Raw genomic sequence first — 17,047 nt, forward strand, 5'->3', positions numbered from 1 at the left:
ATGCCAACACTAAGTAACTTAAAGGACCACGAAGGGGACGCCATCACAACTGCACACTGCGCGCTGGGTCAGTCTGGATCAAGAGGAATGTTTGAAAAACAGCTTCCTATCTCAAAGGCTAATCGAGAGACTGTTATACAGGGCCATCATCTAAACAAGAGGCTCTGAGCGTACATAGACATTGGAAATCATTGTGTCCAAACTCTAACAAATGGATCAACTTAGTCACTTTTTATATGCCACTTAGATGAGATCAGTGTTGTATCATATCTGTGCAATTAACTCAAATCCCCCATAATGTAAAAATACGTGAGTTATACATCTAGTTGATCTTTGCAACTAAGAACCGCTCTGATTATTGATCATCCATATATTTATATGTACATATGACAAGAGGCCCCGCCACAGTCCGCCGCCGGAGAGGTGGGACGTAGAAGTAGCCAGACACAAGAACTGCCAAACAAGACAACAAGAGGGCACTAGAAAGGCATATAGCACAATGCCAATGGCCAGAAGACCAAAGGCACACACAGTCCCTATACGCATCCCGCTTACTTTAGATTGTCTGTACTAGTAGATAGCTCGTGAGACAGGTTTGAAATAGAGGTCATCTAACACTACATATAGATATTGTTGGCAGCTGTCGAGAAGACTACCGCTAAGAAGCACAACCTTCGAAGTCTGCAGCATGCACAAGTAACATCTGCATAACCACTATGGTAATAATGACGCGCAAGGCGACCCCAACCAAATTGGATCTTCTGATTGTAACCAAGGACACCCATGCGGCAAAAGTGAAGAGGGATACGTAAAAAGAAAAGGGTTATACAAAAAGGATCCCGGATCTAATGAGAGACAGACGACTTGACTGGCACTGACAAACAGAAGCCTGACAACCTCAAACACCAATCAGGGAACAGCCGTATTGCCCGAGGAAAATGAGGTACAATTGGCGGTCCACCAGTTGGACGAAAATTGCGACCAACACAGCACTCAACTCCAGACCCTGACATCAGACCTGCACAATGTCTAGTTGTGCTGAAGTGGAAGCAAGACCCTGCCAGCAATTTTCCAACATCTAGTGGACAACCTTTCCAGTAGTAGGAGGCTGTTATAGCAGCAAAGGGGGGACCACAACACCATTTTAATATAAGGGCACAAGTCGAGACCCATATGCAACAGGAGGACAGATGGTTGAGCTCCAATAATCTAATAATAACCCAAGGGATAGGCAAAAGCAGATCGGGTCAGAGTGGAGAGTTCATAAAACCAGAGTTACGAGTCTCAACAGTACAGGCGGTTAGACAGTCCTATGAGGTACAAGACAGGCAGGGATTCAAAACCAGGTCCGACTCCACAGAAAGTACAGGAAGTGTAGGCAGCGTCGAGGTCAGGGCAGGAGAATGGTCAGGCAGGCGGGTTATAATGGTGCAGACAGTGCAAGGCGGTAAACAGAGAGACTTGTGAAAACGAGACTGGGGAAAAATAGGAGCGAGGAGATGAACGCTGGTTGACTTGGCAAACAAGACAATCTGGCACAGAGAACAGAAAACAGGTATAAAATACACCGGGATAATGAGTGACACCCTGGAGGGAGGAAGACAAGCACAAGACAAGGTGAAACAGATCAGGGCGTGACATTTAACGATTTTTCTAATGAGATGTTGACGAGCAGTTGTCCATCATAATTCTTGGTTTCAAGCAGACCCACCATAGTCTGCCCAAGAACGCCAAGGTAACCTGCCAAATGACTACCGCACTATAGCATCTGTAGCCTATGAAATGCTTTGAAAGGCTGATCATGGACATGAACACCATCATCTCAGAAACCCTGGTCTTGTTTCACCTGTCCTTGTGTTGTCTCCTCTCCCCTCCAGGAGTGTCACTCATTATCCCCGGTGTATTAAACCTAACCTAGTTCTCTCCTGATTATCGACTTGCGCGTGTGCCAGATGTGTTCTTCTTTGAACCAAGTCAAACCAGGCGTTCATGTCTCCTCGGGCTCCCTATTTTTCCCCAGGTCTCTGTTTTATACCAAGTCCTCCTGGTTTTGACCCTTGCCATTCCCTGACAACCAACCCGCCTAAAGCCTGACACACAATACATTCCTGCCCTGACCTCGAGCTGCCGTAACGACCTTGATACATAGCTTGAGTGCGCGACACTCTGGTTAAACTGAATCCCATGCCCTGTCTTGACACTTCAAGACTGTCTAAACGCCCATGTACCTGTTCATGCACTCTAACCTGGTTTATTGAACTCTCAACCTGTAAACAACCGAATTCCTGACTGTGTTGCCATATCCCTTGGTCGCCAGACAAGTATCAAAATAGAAAATCATGTGGAAGAATCAACCATCTGCCTCCTGTAGAGTCTGCAGGGATGGGTCCTGACTTGTGCCACTTATATTAACCAATGTGTTGCTCCCAGCCCACTATGGTGCTGGAAACGAAGCACTAGAACACGCCCGCCACTCCCTCACAATAGGAGAACCACCAAGGGTTGTCCACTAGATGTTATGAAAAAAAATCCAGGACGACGCTGCAGTGTCTACCAACGCACCGTGACAATACCTATCGAGCCCACGTCAATAGAAAAGCCAGCTGATTAGTGAGTCTGATGCGTCGGAAGAAAGAACGCATTAGAGCAAAGCATGAAACGTTCGGGCATTCGCCGAGCAAATTATCCAATTCTACCCAAGGATGTTTCGTTGATGTGATGTAGAAGGTCAAGACTCTGTGGCAGGCATCCCAGTGGCAATCAAGCTCTCCGAAGATAAATACACGCCCAATCTTCCGCATAAACCCCATATTCTATCACTAGCGCTCACACTGATCGCAGCGGTGTTAGTATACCAAGGAAATCAAAATCCACAAGTCCTGTAAGGGTCAGATCAATTAGGACGAGTACGGACTAGCAGCAAAAGGAAGCGGGCATGTGTATTGCAAGCAAAGCAAGCGAAAGACTGTTGCATATACTAAGTTCCGACAGTCGATGAACACACAAATATCATAAGAGCGAATAGATACAGTACACAACTTCACGCGCGCAAGCAAACAAGAGCTACCTAGTACAGGACCAAATCATAAGTAATGAGAGAGGATGGGCAAATAAGAAGTAGCTTACAATAAACATATATCGGCATGATTCAATATCACGAGTCGGCTTAGGGCAAGATGCAATAGATGTATAAAATACCAGTAAATTTACATATGGCCATGGAGTACATGCATAGATATGTAAAACCATCCAATTATTTAAAGTCGGCCATTAATAAAACAGCTCGACTAGTGCATCCAATATTGTGTAGGCCAGTGGCAAATATTTTCAAGTCTGAATGTATGGCAGGCAGCCTCTCTGTCTTAGTGATGGCTCGTATAAACAGTCTGATGACCTTGAGACTAGAGCTGTTTTTGCAATTTCCTCTTGTCCAGATGGACAATAGGCGGCGAGTGTGCAGTGTGCGATGCGATGTGGCATCATCTTGTGACCTATTCGGGGCTGGTATAAAGCGGTGACAGTCGAGGGTGAAAGGTGCCATCATTATCTTGACTAGTCTCTCAAAGCACATTCATGATGACAGAAGTGCTACGGAAACCGGACCTGTCACCTTACCGCCCCAATAGGTCCACAGAAGATGCAATCGCCATCACACTGCACACTGCCCTATTCCATCTGGACAAGAGGAATTTGAAAAACAGCTTCTATCTCAAGGRCATCAGACTGTTATACAGCCATCACTAACACAGAGAGGCTGCTGCCTACATTCAGACTTGAAATCATTTGCCACTCTAACAAATGGATCACTAGTCACTTTTTATTAATGCCACTTTAATAATGATGTTTACATATCTTGCATTACTCATCCCATATGTAAATACTGTATTTTATACATCTATTGCATCTTGCCTAAGCCGCTCGGTTATTGATCATCCATATATTTATATGTACATATTCTTATTCCATCCCTTTACTTAGATGTGTGTGTATTAGGTAGTTGTTGTGTAATTGTTCGATTACTTCTTAGATATTGTTGCGCTGTCAGAACTAGAAACACAAGCATTTCGCTACACTTTCAATAACATCTGCTAACCATATGTATATGACCAATACAATTGGATTTGATTTGAAAAACACAGTGCGCAAAGTGAGGTCCGTAAAGAAAGGGTTTATCAAGATCGGTATGGAAGAACTTGACTGGCCTGCACAGAGCCCTGACCTCAACACCATCGAACACCTTTGGGATGAATTGGAATGCCGAATGCGAACCAGGCCTAATCGCCCGACATCAGACCTCACTAATGCTKTTGTGGCTGAATGGAAGCAAGACCCTGCAGCAATTTTCCAACATCTAGTGGACAACCTTCCCAGTAGAGTGGAGGCTGTTATAGCAGCAAAGGGGGGACCAACACCATTTTAATATAAGGGCACAAGTCGAGACCCATATGCAGACACAGGAGGCAGATGGTTGAGCTCCAATATCTATTATAACCCAAGGGATAGGCAAAAGCAGATCGGGTACAGGTGAGAGTTCATAAACCAGGTTAGAGTCCAAACAGTACAGGGCGTTAGACAGTCTCGAGATCAGGACAGGCAGGGTTTCATTAACCAGGTCCGACTCCAAACAGTACAAGGTGTTAGGCAGGCTCGAGGTCAGGGCAGGAAGAATGGTCAGGCAGGCGGGTTTGGTGTCAGGACAGGCAAGGGTCAAAACCAGGAGGACTTGGAAAAACAGAGACTGGGGAAAAATAGGAGCGAGGAGATGAACGCTGGTTGACTTGGCAAACAAGACAATCTGGCACAGAGAAACAGAAAACAGGTATAAATACACCGGGGATAATGAGTGACACCTGGAGGGGGAGGAGACAAGCACAAGGACAGGTGAAACAGATCAGGGCGTGACATTTAACGATTTTCTAATGAGATGTTTGACGAGCAGTTGTCCATATAATTCTGGTTTCAAGCAGACCACCATAGTCTGCCCAAGAACGCCAAGGTAACCTGCCTAAATGACTACCGCACTAACATCTGTAGCCATGAAATGCTTTGAAAGGCTGATCATGGCTCACATGAACACCATCATCTCAGAAACCCTGGACCCACTCCAATTCAAATACCACCCCAACAGATCAACAGATGACTGCCCTTTCCCACCTGGACAAAAGGAACACCTATGTGAGAATGCTGTTCATTGAATACAGCTCAGCGTTCAACACCCATAGTGCCCTCCAAGCTCATCACTAGCTTAAGGTCCCTGGGACTGATCATTAACACCATCATTAAGTTTGGTGACGACACATGATGGTAGGCCTGATCACCGACGATGATGAGACAGCCTATAGGGAGGAGGTCAGAGACCTGGCAGTGTGGTCCCAGGACAACAACCTCCACCTCAATGTGAGCAAGACAAACAGCTTATTGTGAACTACAGGAAAATATTTGGCATGGGCTCTCAGATCCTCAAAAAGTTTAACAGCTGCACCATTCAGAGCATCTTGACTGACTGCATCACGCTTGGTGCGGAAACTGCATGGCACCCAACAGCAAGGCGCTACAGAGGGTGGTGAGTATGGCCTGTACATCACAGAGGAAGGTCCAAAAATGTGTCAAAGTCTCCAGCCACCAAGCCATAGACTGTTCTCTTCTGCTACCGCACGGCAAGCGTTAACACACACTTTCACACTCACCACATACACTGCTGCTTCTGTGTATTTCCACTCCTGTTGCCTAGTCACTTTACCGCTACTACAGTATACTGCTGCTACTGTGTATTATCTATCCTGTTGCCTAGTCACTTTACCCCTACAACAGTATACTGCTGCTACTGTGTATATCTTCTGTTGCCTAGTCACTTTACCTACCTACAGTATACTGCTGCTACTGTCTATTATCTATCCTTTACCTACCTACAGTATACTGCTGCTACTGTGTTTATCTATTCCTGTTGCTAGTCACTTTACCCCTACCTACAGTATACTGCTGCTACTGTGTAATATTCTCCTGTTGCCTGTCACTTTACCCCTACCTACAGTATACGCCTGCTTACTGTGTAATATCTCTCCTGTTGCCTAGTCACTTTACCCCTACCTACAGTATACTGCTGCTGCTGTGTATTACTACCTGTTGCCTAGTCACTTTACCCCTACCATACAGTATACTGCTGCTGCTGTGTATTATCTCTCTGTTGCCTAGTCACTTTACCCCTACCTACAGTATACTGCTGCTACTGTGTATTATCTCTCCTGTTGCTAGTCACTTTACCCCTACCTACAGTATACTGCTGCTACTGTGTATTATCTATCCTGTTGCCAGTCACTTTACCCCTACCTACAGTTAACTGCTGCTACTGTGTATTATCTCTCCTGTTGCCTAGTCACTTTACCCCTACCTACAGTATACTGCTGCTACTGTGTATTATCTCTCTGTTGCCTAGTCACTTTACCCTACCTACAGTATACTGCTGCTACTGTGTATTATCTATCCTGTTGCCTAGTCACTTTACCCCTACCTACAGTATACTGCTGCTACTGTGTATTATCTATCCTGTTGCCTAGTCACTTTACCCCTACCTACAGTATACTGCTGCTACTGTGTATATCTATCCTGTTGCCTAGTCACTTTACCCCTACCTACAGTATACTGCTGCTACTGTGTATTATCTATCCTGTTGCCTAGTCACTTTACCCCTACCTACAGTATACTGCTGCTACTGTGTATATCTCTCCTGTGCCTAGCTCTACCCCTACCTACAGTATACTGCTGCTACTGTGTATTATCTATCCTGTTGCCTAGTCACTTTACCCCTACCTACAGTTATACTGCTGCTACTGTGTATTATCTTCCTGTTGCCTAGTCACTTTACCCCTACCTACTAATACTGCTGCTACTTTGTGTAATATCTCTCCTGTTGCCTAGTCACTTTACCCCTACCTACAGTATACTGCTGCTACTGTGTATATTCTCCTGTGCCTAGTCACTTTACCCTACCTACAGTATACTGCTGCTACTGTGTATTATCTATCCTGTTGCCTAGTCACTTACCCTACCTACAGTATACTGCTGCTACTGTGTTATTATCTATCCTGTTGCCTAGTCACTTTACCCCTACCTACAGTATACTGCTGCTACTGTGTATTATCTATCCTGTTGCCTAGTCACTTTACCCCTACCTACAGTATACTGCTGCTACTGTGTATTATCTATCTGTTGCCTAGTCACTTTACCCTACCTACAGTATACTGCTGCTACTGTGTATTATCTATCCTGTTGCGCTAGTCACTTTACCCCTACCTACAGTATACTGCTGCTACTGTGTATTATCTCTCCTGTTGCCTAGTCACTTTACCCCTTCCTACGTGTACATAACTACCTCAATTATCTCGTATCCCTGCACATCCACTTGGTACAGTTGCTCCCAGTATAGAGCCATGCTATTTTTTACTCGTTTTATCGTTATTTGTTATTAACTTTGTACTCCATTTGTCACTTTCTATTTTCATTTGACTTTTTATCTTTAAATCTACATTGTTGAAAAAGGACCCGGAAGTAAGCATTTCACTGTTAGCCTACACCTGTTGTTTACCAAGCATGTGACAAATAAAATGTGATTTGATTTGAGTATGAACATACGTTCACAATCTGTAGAAGATGACCATTGTCCGTCCTCTTTGCATGTTATTGTATTTTCAGTCTGACGTGAGAAAGAGTTCCAGAATCCTGAGGTACAGGTCACCGTTACCCTTTCATCAGGCAAGAACAGATTTCTGTCAGCAGGTGTGCAACTAGTTCCTCTTGTTGGTAGCAATGTGCCAGGGCAAGTGGCCAGGGCAATAAACTGCAATGTCCGTACTGTGAGACGCCTAAAACAGCGCTACAGGGAGACAGGACGGACAGCTGATCGTCTTCACAGTGGCAGCGTCTTCGCAGCGTCTTCGCTGTTTTGTTGCGGTTCAGTTTCACCAGGGGTGGTGGTCGGATTTGCGTTTCTCGTCAAAGGAATGAGCGTTACACCGAGGCCTGTACTCTGGAGCGGGATTGATTTGGAGGTTGAGGGTCCGTCATGGTCTGGGGCGGTGTGTCACAGCATCATCGGACTGAGCTTGTTGTCATTGCAGGCAATCTCAACGCTGTGCGTTACAGGAAAGACATCCTCCTCCCTCATGTAGTACCCTTCCTGCAGGCTCATCCTGACATGACCCGCCAGCATGACAATGCCACCAGCCATACTGCTCATTCTGAGCGTGATTTCCTGCAAGACAGGAATGTCAGTGTTTTGCCATGGCCAGTGAAGAGTCCGGATCTCAATCTCATTGAGCACGTCTGGGACCTGTTGGATCGGAGGGTGAGGTCTAGGGCCAATCCCCCCAGAAATGTCCGGGAACTTGCAGGTGCCTTGGTGGAAGAGTGGGGTAACATCTCATAGAAAGAACTGGCAAATCTGGTGCAGTCCATGAGGAGGAGATGCACTGCAGTCCTTACTGCAGCTGGTGGCCACACCAGATACTGACTTTTGGTTTTGAACCCCCCCCCTTTGTTCAGGGACACATTATTCCATTTCTGTTAGTCACATGTCTGTGGAACTTGTTCAGTTTATGTCTCAGTTGTTGAATCTTGTTATGTTCATACAAATATTGACACGTTATGTTTGCTGAAAATTAACACAGTTGACAGTGAGAGAACATTTCTTTTTTTGCTGAGGTTATGTATAACAAAAAAAAACATGGGTTATGATGGGGTACAACAGCTGAGCTAAGTTCATGAAGCATTTACAAGTAATATTTTTGAAGAATCAATGGGTATACATAATTTAAAAGTCCAAATATAGATGTAGAAATTGCAGATGGCCCCTTTGAAATGGCAAGTTATAGTTTAAATAAATAAAATCCCCACAACACAGGTGAGCTCTGGTTTATGTGCTGTCCTGTCTACTGCTTTTTGGCAGGGGTACAGGGGTACAGGCCATTCCCTGACCAAGGGGGCAAGGAGTGCCTCTCAGTCCCCATCATCCGTTCAGATACTGTGCCCCTTTTCATGTTCCTGAACAGACAAGCATCAACCCCCTTGGCCATTGACCATGAGCTCTGTTTACCAGGCTGTGTGAGCCTTTGCCCATGGTCTTCGCCACAATCAACTGTGGGTATCCTCAGACCAATCTTGAAAATGCAGATGACAATGCATTCTTGTGATGTTGATCAGCTTGTTAGACAGTATTTAAAGTTACTATGAAGAGGACATGTTTTCTTACCAATGCATTTTGGAAATGGATAGTTTATCTCTCCATCATTACACTCCACTTCAATTTCTGCTGTATTGCTTTCAGGTGCATGTTTATGGTAATATCCATGTTTGCACCGAAGAGTCTTTTTTTCACCGTGTTCCATGTACATTATTTGGGGTAAATCCTGTAGATGGTACTCTGCATCAAAAGTGTGAACCTCACAAGGCCCTGGTGGAAATGAAATAGTAACATTAAAGCAGCAATACTTGAGCCATGCGTTTCATATACATGATATGTTCATACTGGATGAAAGTCATGTTCTTACGTAGGCACTTTGGTGGGGTCTGCCATTCTCCATTCAGACATCTGATGCTGCCTGTGAAACTCAGTGTATAATCCAAGTTACATTGGTAGGAAACCTCTGTAATAACGCCTTCACCATCTCTCTCTTTGACAGTGTGATCTCCATTATTAATAGGAGGGGCTGGGGGACAGGTCACTAGATCAAACAGGAAATATATATCAATCATACATTTCAATTGATCTGCAACATTTTATGTCCTAAATTAGGAATTTGAGAAAACCAGGGAAACACTGTGGTTAACATGGTCTTGGCCTTCTATTCCAGAATACGTGCAGATCCCCTTTAAATAGCTCACAAAGTTAGGCAAAGTTGATATTTATCCCTCTCAGCAAAAAGCTTTTTCAAAGGTCAACTGCCCTTTAGAACCAGCTTCTCTTTTAAAAGGCCTATATATCATCAATATAAGTAAGAAACATTAATTCTAGTGTCAAAATTGACTACAAAGTGTTTATACTATCATTTTGGTAATGAAGTCAGTCTCGTCCAAAACGTGTTTGGTACGTGACTGCATCAGGATTCTCTTGAGGACTTGGTTTGCATTACAATTAATGGCGCGTTCAAAACAAATGGGAACTTGGACCTCGTATATCTCAGACTTTCCGACTTCAGTGCGATCAAAACAACTGGGAACTCGCCCACCGCACTTGAACTGCTTCGCCAGACAAGATGTGTGGTTAGTATTTGCCCTTGCTTGGGAAATAGCTACTCTAGTGATGGGCTTCCATAAAGTTGTTCAGTAATCTTGTGCAGATGGCCAGGATATGGATTAACGTTAAACATGACTAGTTTCTACTTGTGCTGTCAACCGTCAAGAGACTGGTGTGTTGTTGTTAAGTAAAGTAGCTAGCTAAATTTTGTTTATAGCTTGCTAGCTAGCTAGATGTAGCTACATTAGCTAGGTAGCTACATGTCATTAGCTGATAGGCTACGCCGCTATGATACTGGGATATGATACTGTGATAGAACTAGTTAAATACATAGCCTCTCCCTAACGTGTGATGTGAGAGGAATATTTGCATAGCTAACATTGCACCTGAAGACAGGGTTGATCCCTGCTAGCTAACGTTAGCTAGCTAGCTCATAATCTAGCAAACCTGTTGACATGTATGATACATGTTGCCAGCTTGCTTTCAACAATGTTTCAACTCAAGCTGGCTAGCTGCTGTCTTTCTTTGTTGTGATTGAATGGCAAAGACACACCCAAGAAACATCCACATCAAACCACCACACCAAGACAACTCTCGTTTGACTTCAGTCATAGGTGCTAAAATTCATAATGAGCTTTGATGAAAAATGAGGCCAAATCAGTGCATTCACCCTTTAAACCTGTAATGAGGGTGTGTGTTTCTGGAAGTCAATCAACTATTCTGGACAAGCAGAAGGTAAATGAGAAGGAGTCTACCGTGTCCGTAGGCAAATTCACCATTTATTTTCTATATTCAGGATTCAGCCAAACATCGTTTTAAAGTATGTTTTACTATTAAACAGTTTCAGTCACTGTATTGTTTAATAAAACTTTTTGCTCCCAACTCCTGATATCAGGGCATAAAAACGTTGATCTGTCTCCTGAATTAGCATAGCGTGCATGTCCGCAATGCGCACCAGGTCTGAGCTCGTTTTCCCAGGTTTTCCCTGGCTAAACTAGCTGGCTAGTTGAAATATGCTAGTTTTCATCCTCATTGCCAAACTTCATAAATACTGTAGCCTCAACTCTCCTTTGCTAATTTTACAACTCATGTAACTAAGAAATTCACTGGAAAGAAACTTTAAAATTATGTATTGTTTTATTGAATAGTCATGAATGATTCAAGATATCTGTTGTAAGAAGAAGGTGGTGAAGCATATCATGGCTACTTAACACAGATCCAAGTTCAGTTTTGAGATCCACTGGCGTCATTGGCGTAGGGTTAGCTGGATGTTTCTTACTGGTCTTGAAACTGTGATAACGGGCAGCCTTTCCCCGATTGGCTCAATGGGATATGTTGTGATTTTGCCAACACAGCCAACTTAACTTTTTTCAACTTTTTTTCAACTGACTACCGCATTTGTTGATTTAAATCAGACTTTATTAATAGAATGAGTAATCCAGGAAATTCACGAGTAAATTGACATGAGAAAATCAGAGAAAATAGCAACTGTACAGATCACAATGACTACAGTAATTGGCAAAATTACATCTGGATACTACGGTCTCGTGGAGCTCCTCCTCCTCACCACTCTACCAAAGAGTGTGTAATACACTGCTCCATACACTCCCCTCCAGGCTCCTCCTTTTCCACCACATCTTTTAGGTCAAAACAGTCCAATGGGGGCTACTGTGTGAAAAATGTGATAAGGCATTGCAAAAGGTACAGTGCTATGGTAATACAGTACCACTGACAGGCGTGGGCAAACTTTTTGGCTTAAGGGCCACATCGGGATTTTGAAATTGAACGGAGAGACACATTTTTTGGGGGACCAAATGTTTATTAAAATCAATTTGCTGGGGCCTCCCGAGTGGTGCAGCGGTCTAAGGCACTGCATTGCAGCGCTTGAGGCATCACTACAGACCCGGGTTTGATCCCAGGCTTTGTTACAACTGGCAGTGACTGGGAGACCCATCAGGCAGTGCACAATTGGCCCAGCATCGTCCGGGATAGGAGAGGGTTTGGCATGCCGAGATGATCTTGTACCATCGCGCTCTAGCAACTCCTGTGGTGGGCCAAGCGCATGCACGCGGACACAATGTGGCCAAGTGTACGCTGTTTCTTCCGAGACATTGGTGCGGCTGGCTTGTGGGTAAAGTGGACATTGTGTCAAAAAGCAGTGCGGCTTGACTGTGTTGTGTTTCGGAGGACGTGCGGCTCTCAACCTTTGCCTCTCCCGAGTCCGTACGGGAGTTGCAGTGATGGGACAAGACTGTAACTACTAATTGGATACCATAAAATTGGGGAGAAAAAAGGTATAACAATTATTTTTATTTAATTAATGGGCCCGGGAGAGGGATGCGGCCTGGGGGCCGTACTTTGCCCCCCCTTGACTTACCGGTACTTTATTTTATGGGACTGAAACATAATCGAGGCGGCAGAGTCCCTAGCTGTTAGCGTGTTGGGCCAGTAACCGAAAGGTTGCTGGATCGAATCCCAGAGCTGACAAGTAAACAATCTGTCATCCTGCCCCTGAACAAGGCAGTTAACCCACGGTTCCCCGGTAGGCCGTCATTTTAAATAAGAATTTGTTCTTAACTGACTTGCCTGGTTAAATTAAAAAATGTGAAGATTTTTTTGGTAACTATCTTATAAACCCTCTTAAGACTAGGGCGCGATATTTTCGCTTTTGGCTAAAAAGGCGTACCCATTTGAAACTGCCTATTTCTCAGCCCCCGAAACTAGAATATGCATATAATTGTCAGATTAGGATAGAAAACACTCTGAAGTTTCCAAAACTGTAAACATTTTGTCTGTGAGTTAAACAGAACTGATATTGCAGGCTAAAACCTGAGGAAAATCCAATCAGGAAGTGCCCCTGTTCTTGAAACCTCTCTGTTCCTATGCATCCCTATTGCCCATATAAAGGGATATCAACCAGACTTCTTTTTCTATGGCTTCCCTAAGGTGTCAACAGCCTTTAGACATAGTTTCAGGCTTTTATTTTGAAGAATGAGCGTGAACGACCACATTGCGTAAGTGGATAGGTGGGGGCTCTTAGAGTGACGTGTGCACAAAAGAGAAAGGCAGCCATTGTTACTTCCGGTCCTAGTGAAAAGCCAACTGTCCCGGTTGATATATTATCGAATAGATATTTGAAAAACACCCTGAGGATGGATTATAAAAAACGTTTGACATGTTTCTGTGGACATTATGGATATAATTTGGAATTTTTGTCGGCGTTGTCGCGACCGCTCTTTCCGGTGGATTCCTGGGCATAACGCATCAAACTAACGGAGGTATTTGGATATAAAAAATATCTTTATGGAACAAAAGGAACATTTGCTGTGTAACTGGGAGTCTCGTGAGTGAAAATATCAGAAGATCATCAAAGGTAAACGATTAATTTGATTGCTTTTCTGATTTTCGTGACCAAGTTAGCTGATGCTAGGTGTACTTATTGTTTTGTCGAGCGATCGATAAACTTACACAAACGCTTGTATTGCTTTCGCTGTAAAGCATAATTTCAAAATCTGAGATGACAGATGATTAACAAAAGGCTAAGCTGTGTTTTGCAATATTGCACTTGTGATTTCATGAAATTATATTATATTATATACCTGTGGCGCTAGGCTAGGCTATGCTAGTCAGCGTTTCTGATGACAATTATCCTGGATCCGGGATGGGAAGTCCAGACAGGGTTTACCTTGAAACTGTACCCAGTGGTACGGGTTTAAATGAATCAATTATTTATAGGTTATAATTGTCTAATTACCATATGTTCATGTAAATACCTGGTACTTTCTGTACTTTAAAATACAGTCCTACAGACTTACCTTGGCACTCGATTGTATTACTCCACTCTCCGTTCTTGCAAGTTGCTTTTCCTCTTGAGCCTGTGTTTGGGCCGCTAAGGCATCCATAATCTATTTTGTCTCCATTTTCATATCTCTCTCGGTCAGGAATCAGCAGCATTCTGGTGTCTGCACCCTCAGGTTTACTACAGTAATCTGCAAGTGAAGCACAGACATGGAGGAATACCCTCCTCCATACACTCTTTTGGCTCCTCCATTTCCACCACATCTTTTAAAAACAGTGTAACGTGTTACTCTGTGTGGAAATATCATTCCAATTGCAAGGTTCGACATTAAATCTTGTACGGGACAAGTGAAAATCAAAGTAGTCGGGCAAACAAAATATAGACTTAAGTTGTTCGAATGGGCAAGTAAAACAATAAAAATAATAACATCAAACAATTACTCAGATCAGAATTGAATCAAAGTGTCCTCCGGATGTGATGTGTGCGCACTGTTCTCACAATTTGGGGCGGCAGCGTAGCCTAGTGGTTAGAGGGGGGAGGCAGGTAGCCTAGTGGTTAGAGGGGGGAGGCAGGTAGCCTAGTGGTTAGAGGGGGGAGGCAGGTAGCCTAGTGGTTAGAGCGTTGGACTAGTAACCGAAAGGTTGCAAGATTGAATCCTCGAGCTGACAAGGTAAAAATCCGTCGTTCTGCCCCTGAACAAGGCAGTTAACCCGCTGTTCCTTGGGCGTCATTGAAAAGAAGAATTTGTTCTTAACTGACTTGCCTAGTTAAATAAAGGTAAAATAAAAATAAATCTCTGCAGAGCACATCGGAATATAATGATTGTATTGCATTGAGAGCCATGAGCGTTTTTTCAATCACATTTTTGTACACTGCATTCGGAAAGTATTCAGACCCCTTGACTCTTTCCATATTTTCTTAAGTTACAGCCTTATTCTAAAATGTATTCAATTGTTTTTCCCCCTCATCAATCTACACACAATACCCCATAATTACAAAGCAAAAACAGGTTTTTAGAAATTTTTGAAAATGTATTTAAAACCCCCCCATAAGTATCACATTTACATAATCGGTCAGACCCTTTACTCAGTACTTTGTTGAAGCGCCTCTGGCAGCGATTTAAAGCATTGAGTCTTTTGTATGACGCTACAAGCTTGGCACAGCTGTATTTGGGTAGTTTCTCCCATTCTTCTTGTCGCTGCACTTTTTTCAGGTAACTCCATCTTTACCTCGATCCTGACTAGTTTCCCAGTCCCTGCCGCTGAAAAACCTCCCCACAGCTTGATGCTGCCATCCTATGCTTCACCGTAGGGATAGTGCCAGGTTTCCTCCAGATGTGACGCTTGGTATTCAGTCCAAAGAGTTCAATCTGGATTTCATCAGACCAGAGAATCTTGTTTCTCAATGTCTGAAAGTCCTTTAGGTGCCTTTTGGCAATCTCCAAGTGGGCTGTCATGTGCCTTTTTACTGAGGAGTGGCTTCCGTCTGGCCACTCTACCATAAAGGCCTGATTGGTGGAGTGCTGCAGAGATCGTTGTCCTTCTGGAAGGTTCTCCAATCTCCACAGATGAACTTTGGAACTCTGTCAGAGTGACCATCGAGGACTTGGTCACCTCCCTGACCAAGGCCCTTCTCCCCCAATTGCTCAGTTTGGCCGGGCGGCCAGCTCTAAGAAGAGTCTTGGTTTTTCCAAACTTCTCCCACTTAATAAAGTGGAGGCTACTGTATTCTTGGAGAGCTTCAATGTTCGAGACATTTTTTGATACCCTTCCCCAGATCTGTGCCTCGACACAATCCTGTCTCAGATCTCTACGGACAATTCCTGTCTTGGTTTTTGCTCTGACATGCACTGTCAACTGTGGGACCTTATATAGACAGGTGTGTGCCTTTCCAAATCATGTACAATAAATGTAATTTACCACAGGTGGACTCCAATCAAGTTGTAGAAACATCTCAAGTATGATCAATGGAAAAAGGATTTCGAGTCTCATAGCAAAGTGTCAGAATACTTATGTAAGTAAGGTATTTATGTTTTTTATTTTAAATAAATGTGCACAAATTTCTAAACCTCTTATCGCTTTGTCATTGTGCGGTATTGCGTGTAGATTGATTGATTTAATCCATTTTAGAATAAGGCTGTAACGTAACAAAATGTGGAAAAATTCAACGGGTATGAATACTTTCCGAATGCACTGTAGTGTACTTAGTGAGTTAGTTGCTCAGTTTTAGCAATTATTTTGTCTGCAAACAGGTTTCGTACGGACATGAAACGTCAAGGGGTCTGTTGCTCCAGGAGAGAGAGCAACATTCAAAATGTAATAAAAAAAAGATGATTCCTAATGAGAAAAAAATAAATCTAATCATTCTGGATCCTACTTTGATATGAGGAACATCAAAATATCCATCATGCATTCCCTGCACATGTTAGAAATAGCTAGCATAGCTAGGCTGTCTAGAGCCCTAATGGAAAGTAGGCCTAACTGTGCATAAACAACTCCGTCCATATTACCCAGCTCCAGACAGAATGTATTCTACATTTTTGTCTCATTTTCTGTATGATAATAATAATGCTACTAATGAGTTTCATTTTGTAAAGTGTCTATTTGCATCATACAACACAATTTGGACTTTGGAAAAATCTGTCATACTTTTCCAAATGACAAGTGGGTAAAAAAAAGTTAATGTCAAGTCCTGAATTGTAGTAAATGCAATAAACATTTCAATGTTGACAGTACCATAGTAATGCCATAGATGTTAAAGACACAATCAGAAGTTGAAACAATAAGAAAGAGTTTTGGTTAAAAGCTGAGTGATAGGGCTGGAGAAATGTTACCACTCTCAAATTCATAGACATAGTTATAGATGCAAGGACAGACCATCATGATATCAACATTATACATTGAACCATGTTTTGAGGCTGTATAGTGTTTGTTTACATTTACTTTGTTTTACTCCTTCGTTAGTAAACAATCTTTGGGTTATGATGAGATGCGACAGTTGAACTAAGCTCATGAGTCATT

General features: G+C 43.2%; 1 protein-coding gene and 1 long non-coding RNA gene across 4 annotated transcripts in view; both read right to left on the reverse strand.

The window, feature by feature from the left end:
- LOC112073118 (coagulation factor XIII B chain) overlaps positions 1–17,047 on the reverse strand; it is a 34,552-nt gene that overhangs the window by 6,028 nt on the left and 11,477 nt on the right. The window contains exons 3-5 of the mRNA XM_070440043.1: positions 14,044–14,217; positions 9,543–9,716; positions 9,245–9,445 (exon numbers count right to left, since the gene is read on the reverse strand). Coding sequence (XP_070296144.1) covers positions 9,245–9,445; positions 9,543–9,716; positions 14,044–14,217 — 549 coding nt within the window. The remainder of the gene's footprint in view (positions 1–9,244; positions 9,446–9,542; positions 9,717–14,043; positions 14,218–17,047) is intronic.
- LOC139025027 (uncharacterized) lies at positions 6,293–7,623 on the reverse strand. 3 transcript variants are annotated; one of them, XR_011476457.1, is made up of 4 exons: positions 7,291–7,623; positions 6,747–6,807; positions 6,448–6,690; positions 6,293–6,388 (listed from the first exon to the last, which is right to left on the reverse strand). It is a non-coding gene; the product is annotated as an uncharacterized lncRNA (long non-coding RNA). The 3 variants fall into 3 exon arrangements; XR_011476458.1 differs by lacking the exon at positions 7,291–7,623 and adding an exon at positions 6,988–7,039; XR_011476459.1 differs by lacking the exon at positions 7,291–7,623 and adding an exon at positions 6,931–6,953.

This window comes from Salvelinus sp. IW2-2015, unplaced genomic scaffold (genome assembly GCF_002910315.2).
Source record: "Salvelinus sp. IW2-2015 unplaced genomic scaffold, ASM291031v2 Un_scaffold2153, whole genome shotgun sequence".
Taxonomy (NCBI): Eukaryota; Metazoa; Chordata; class Actinopteri; order Salmoniformes; family Salmonidae; genus Salvelinus; species Salvelinus sp. IW2-2015.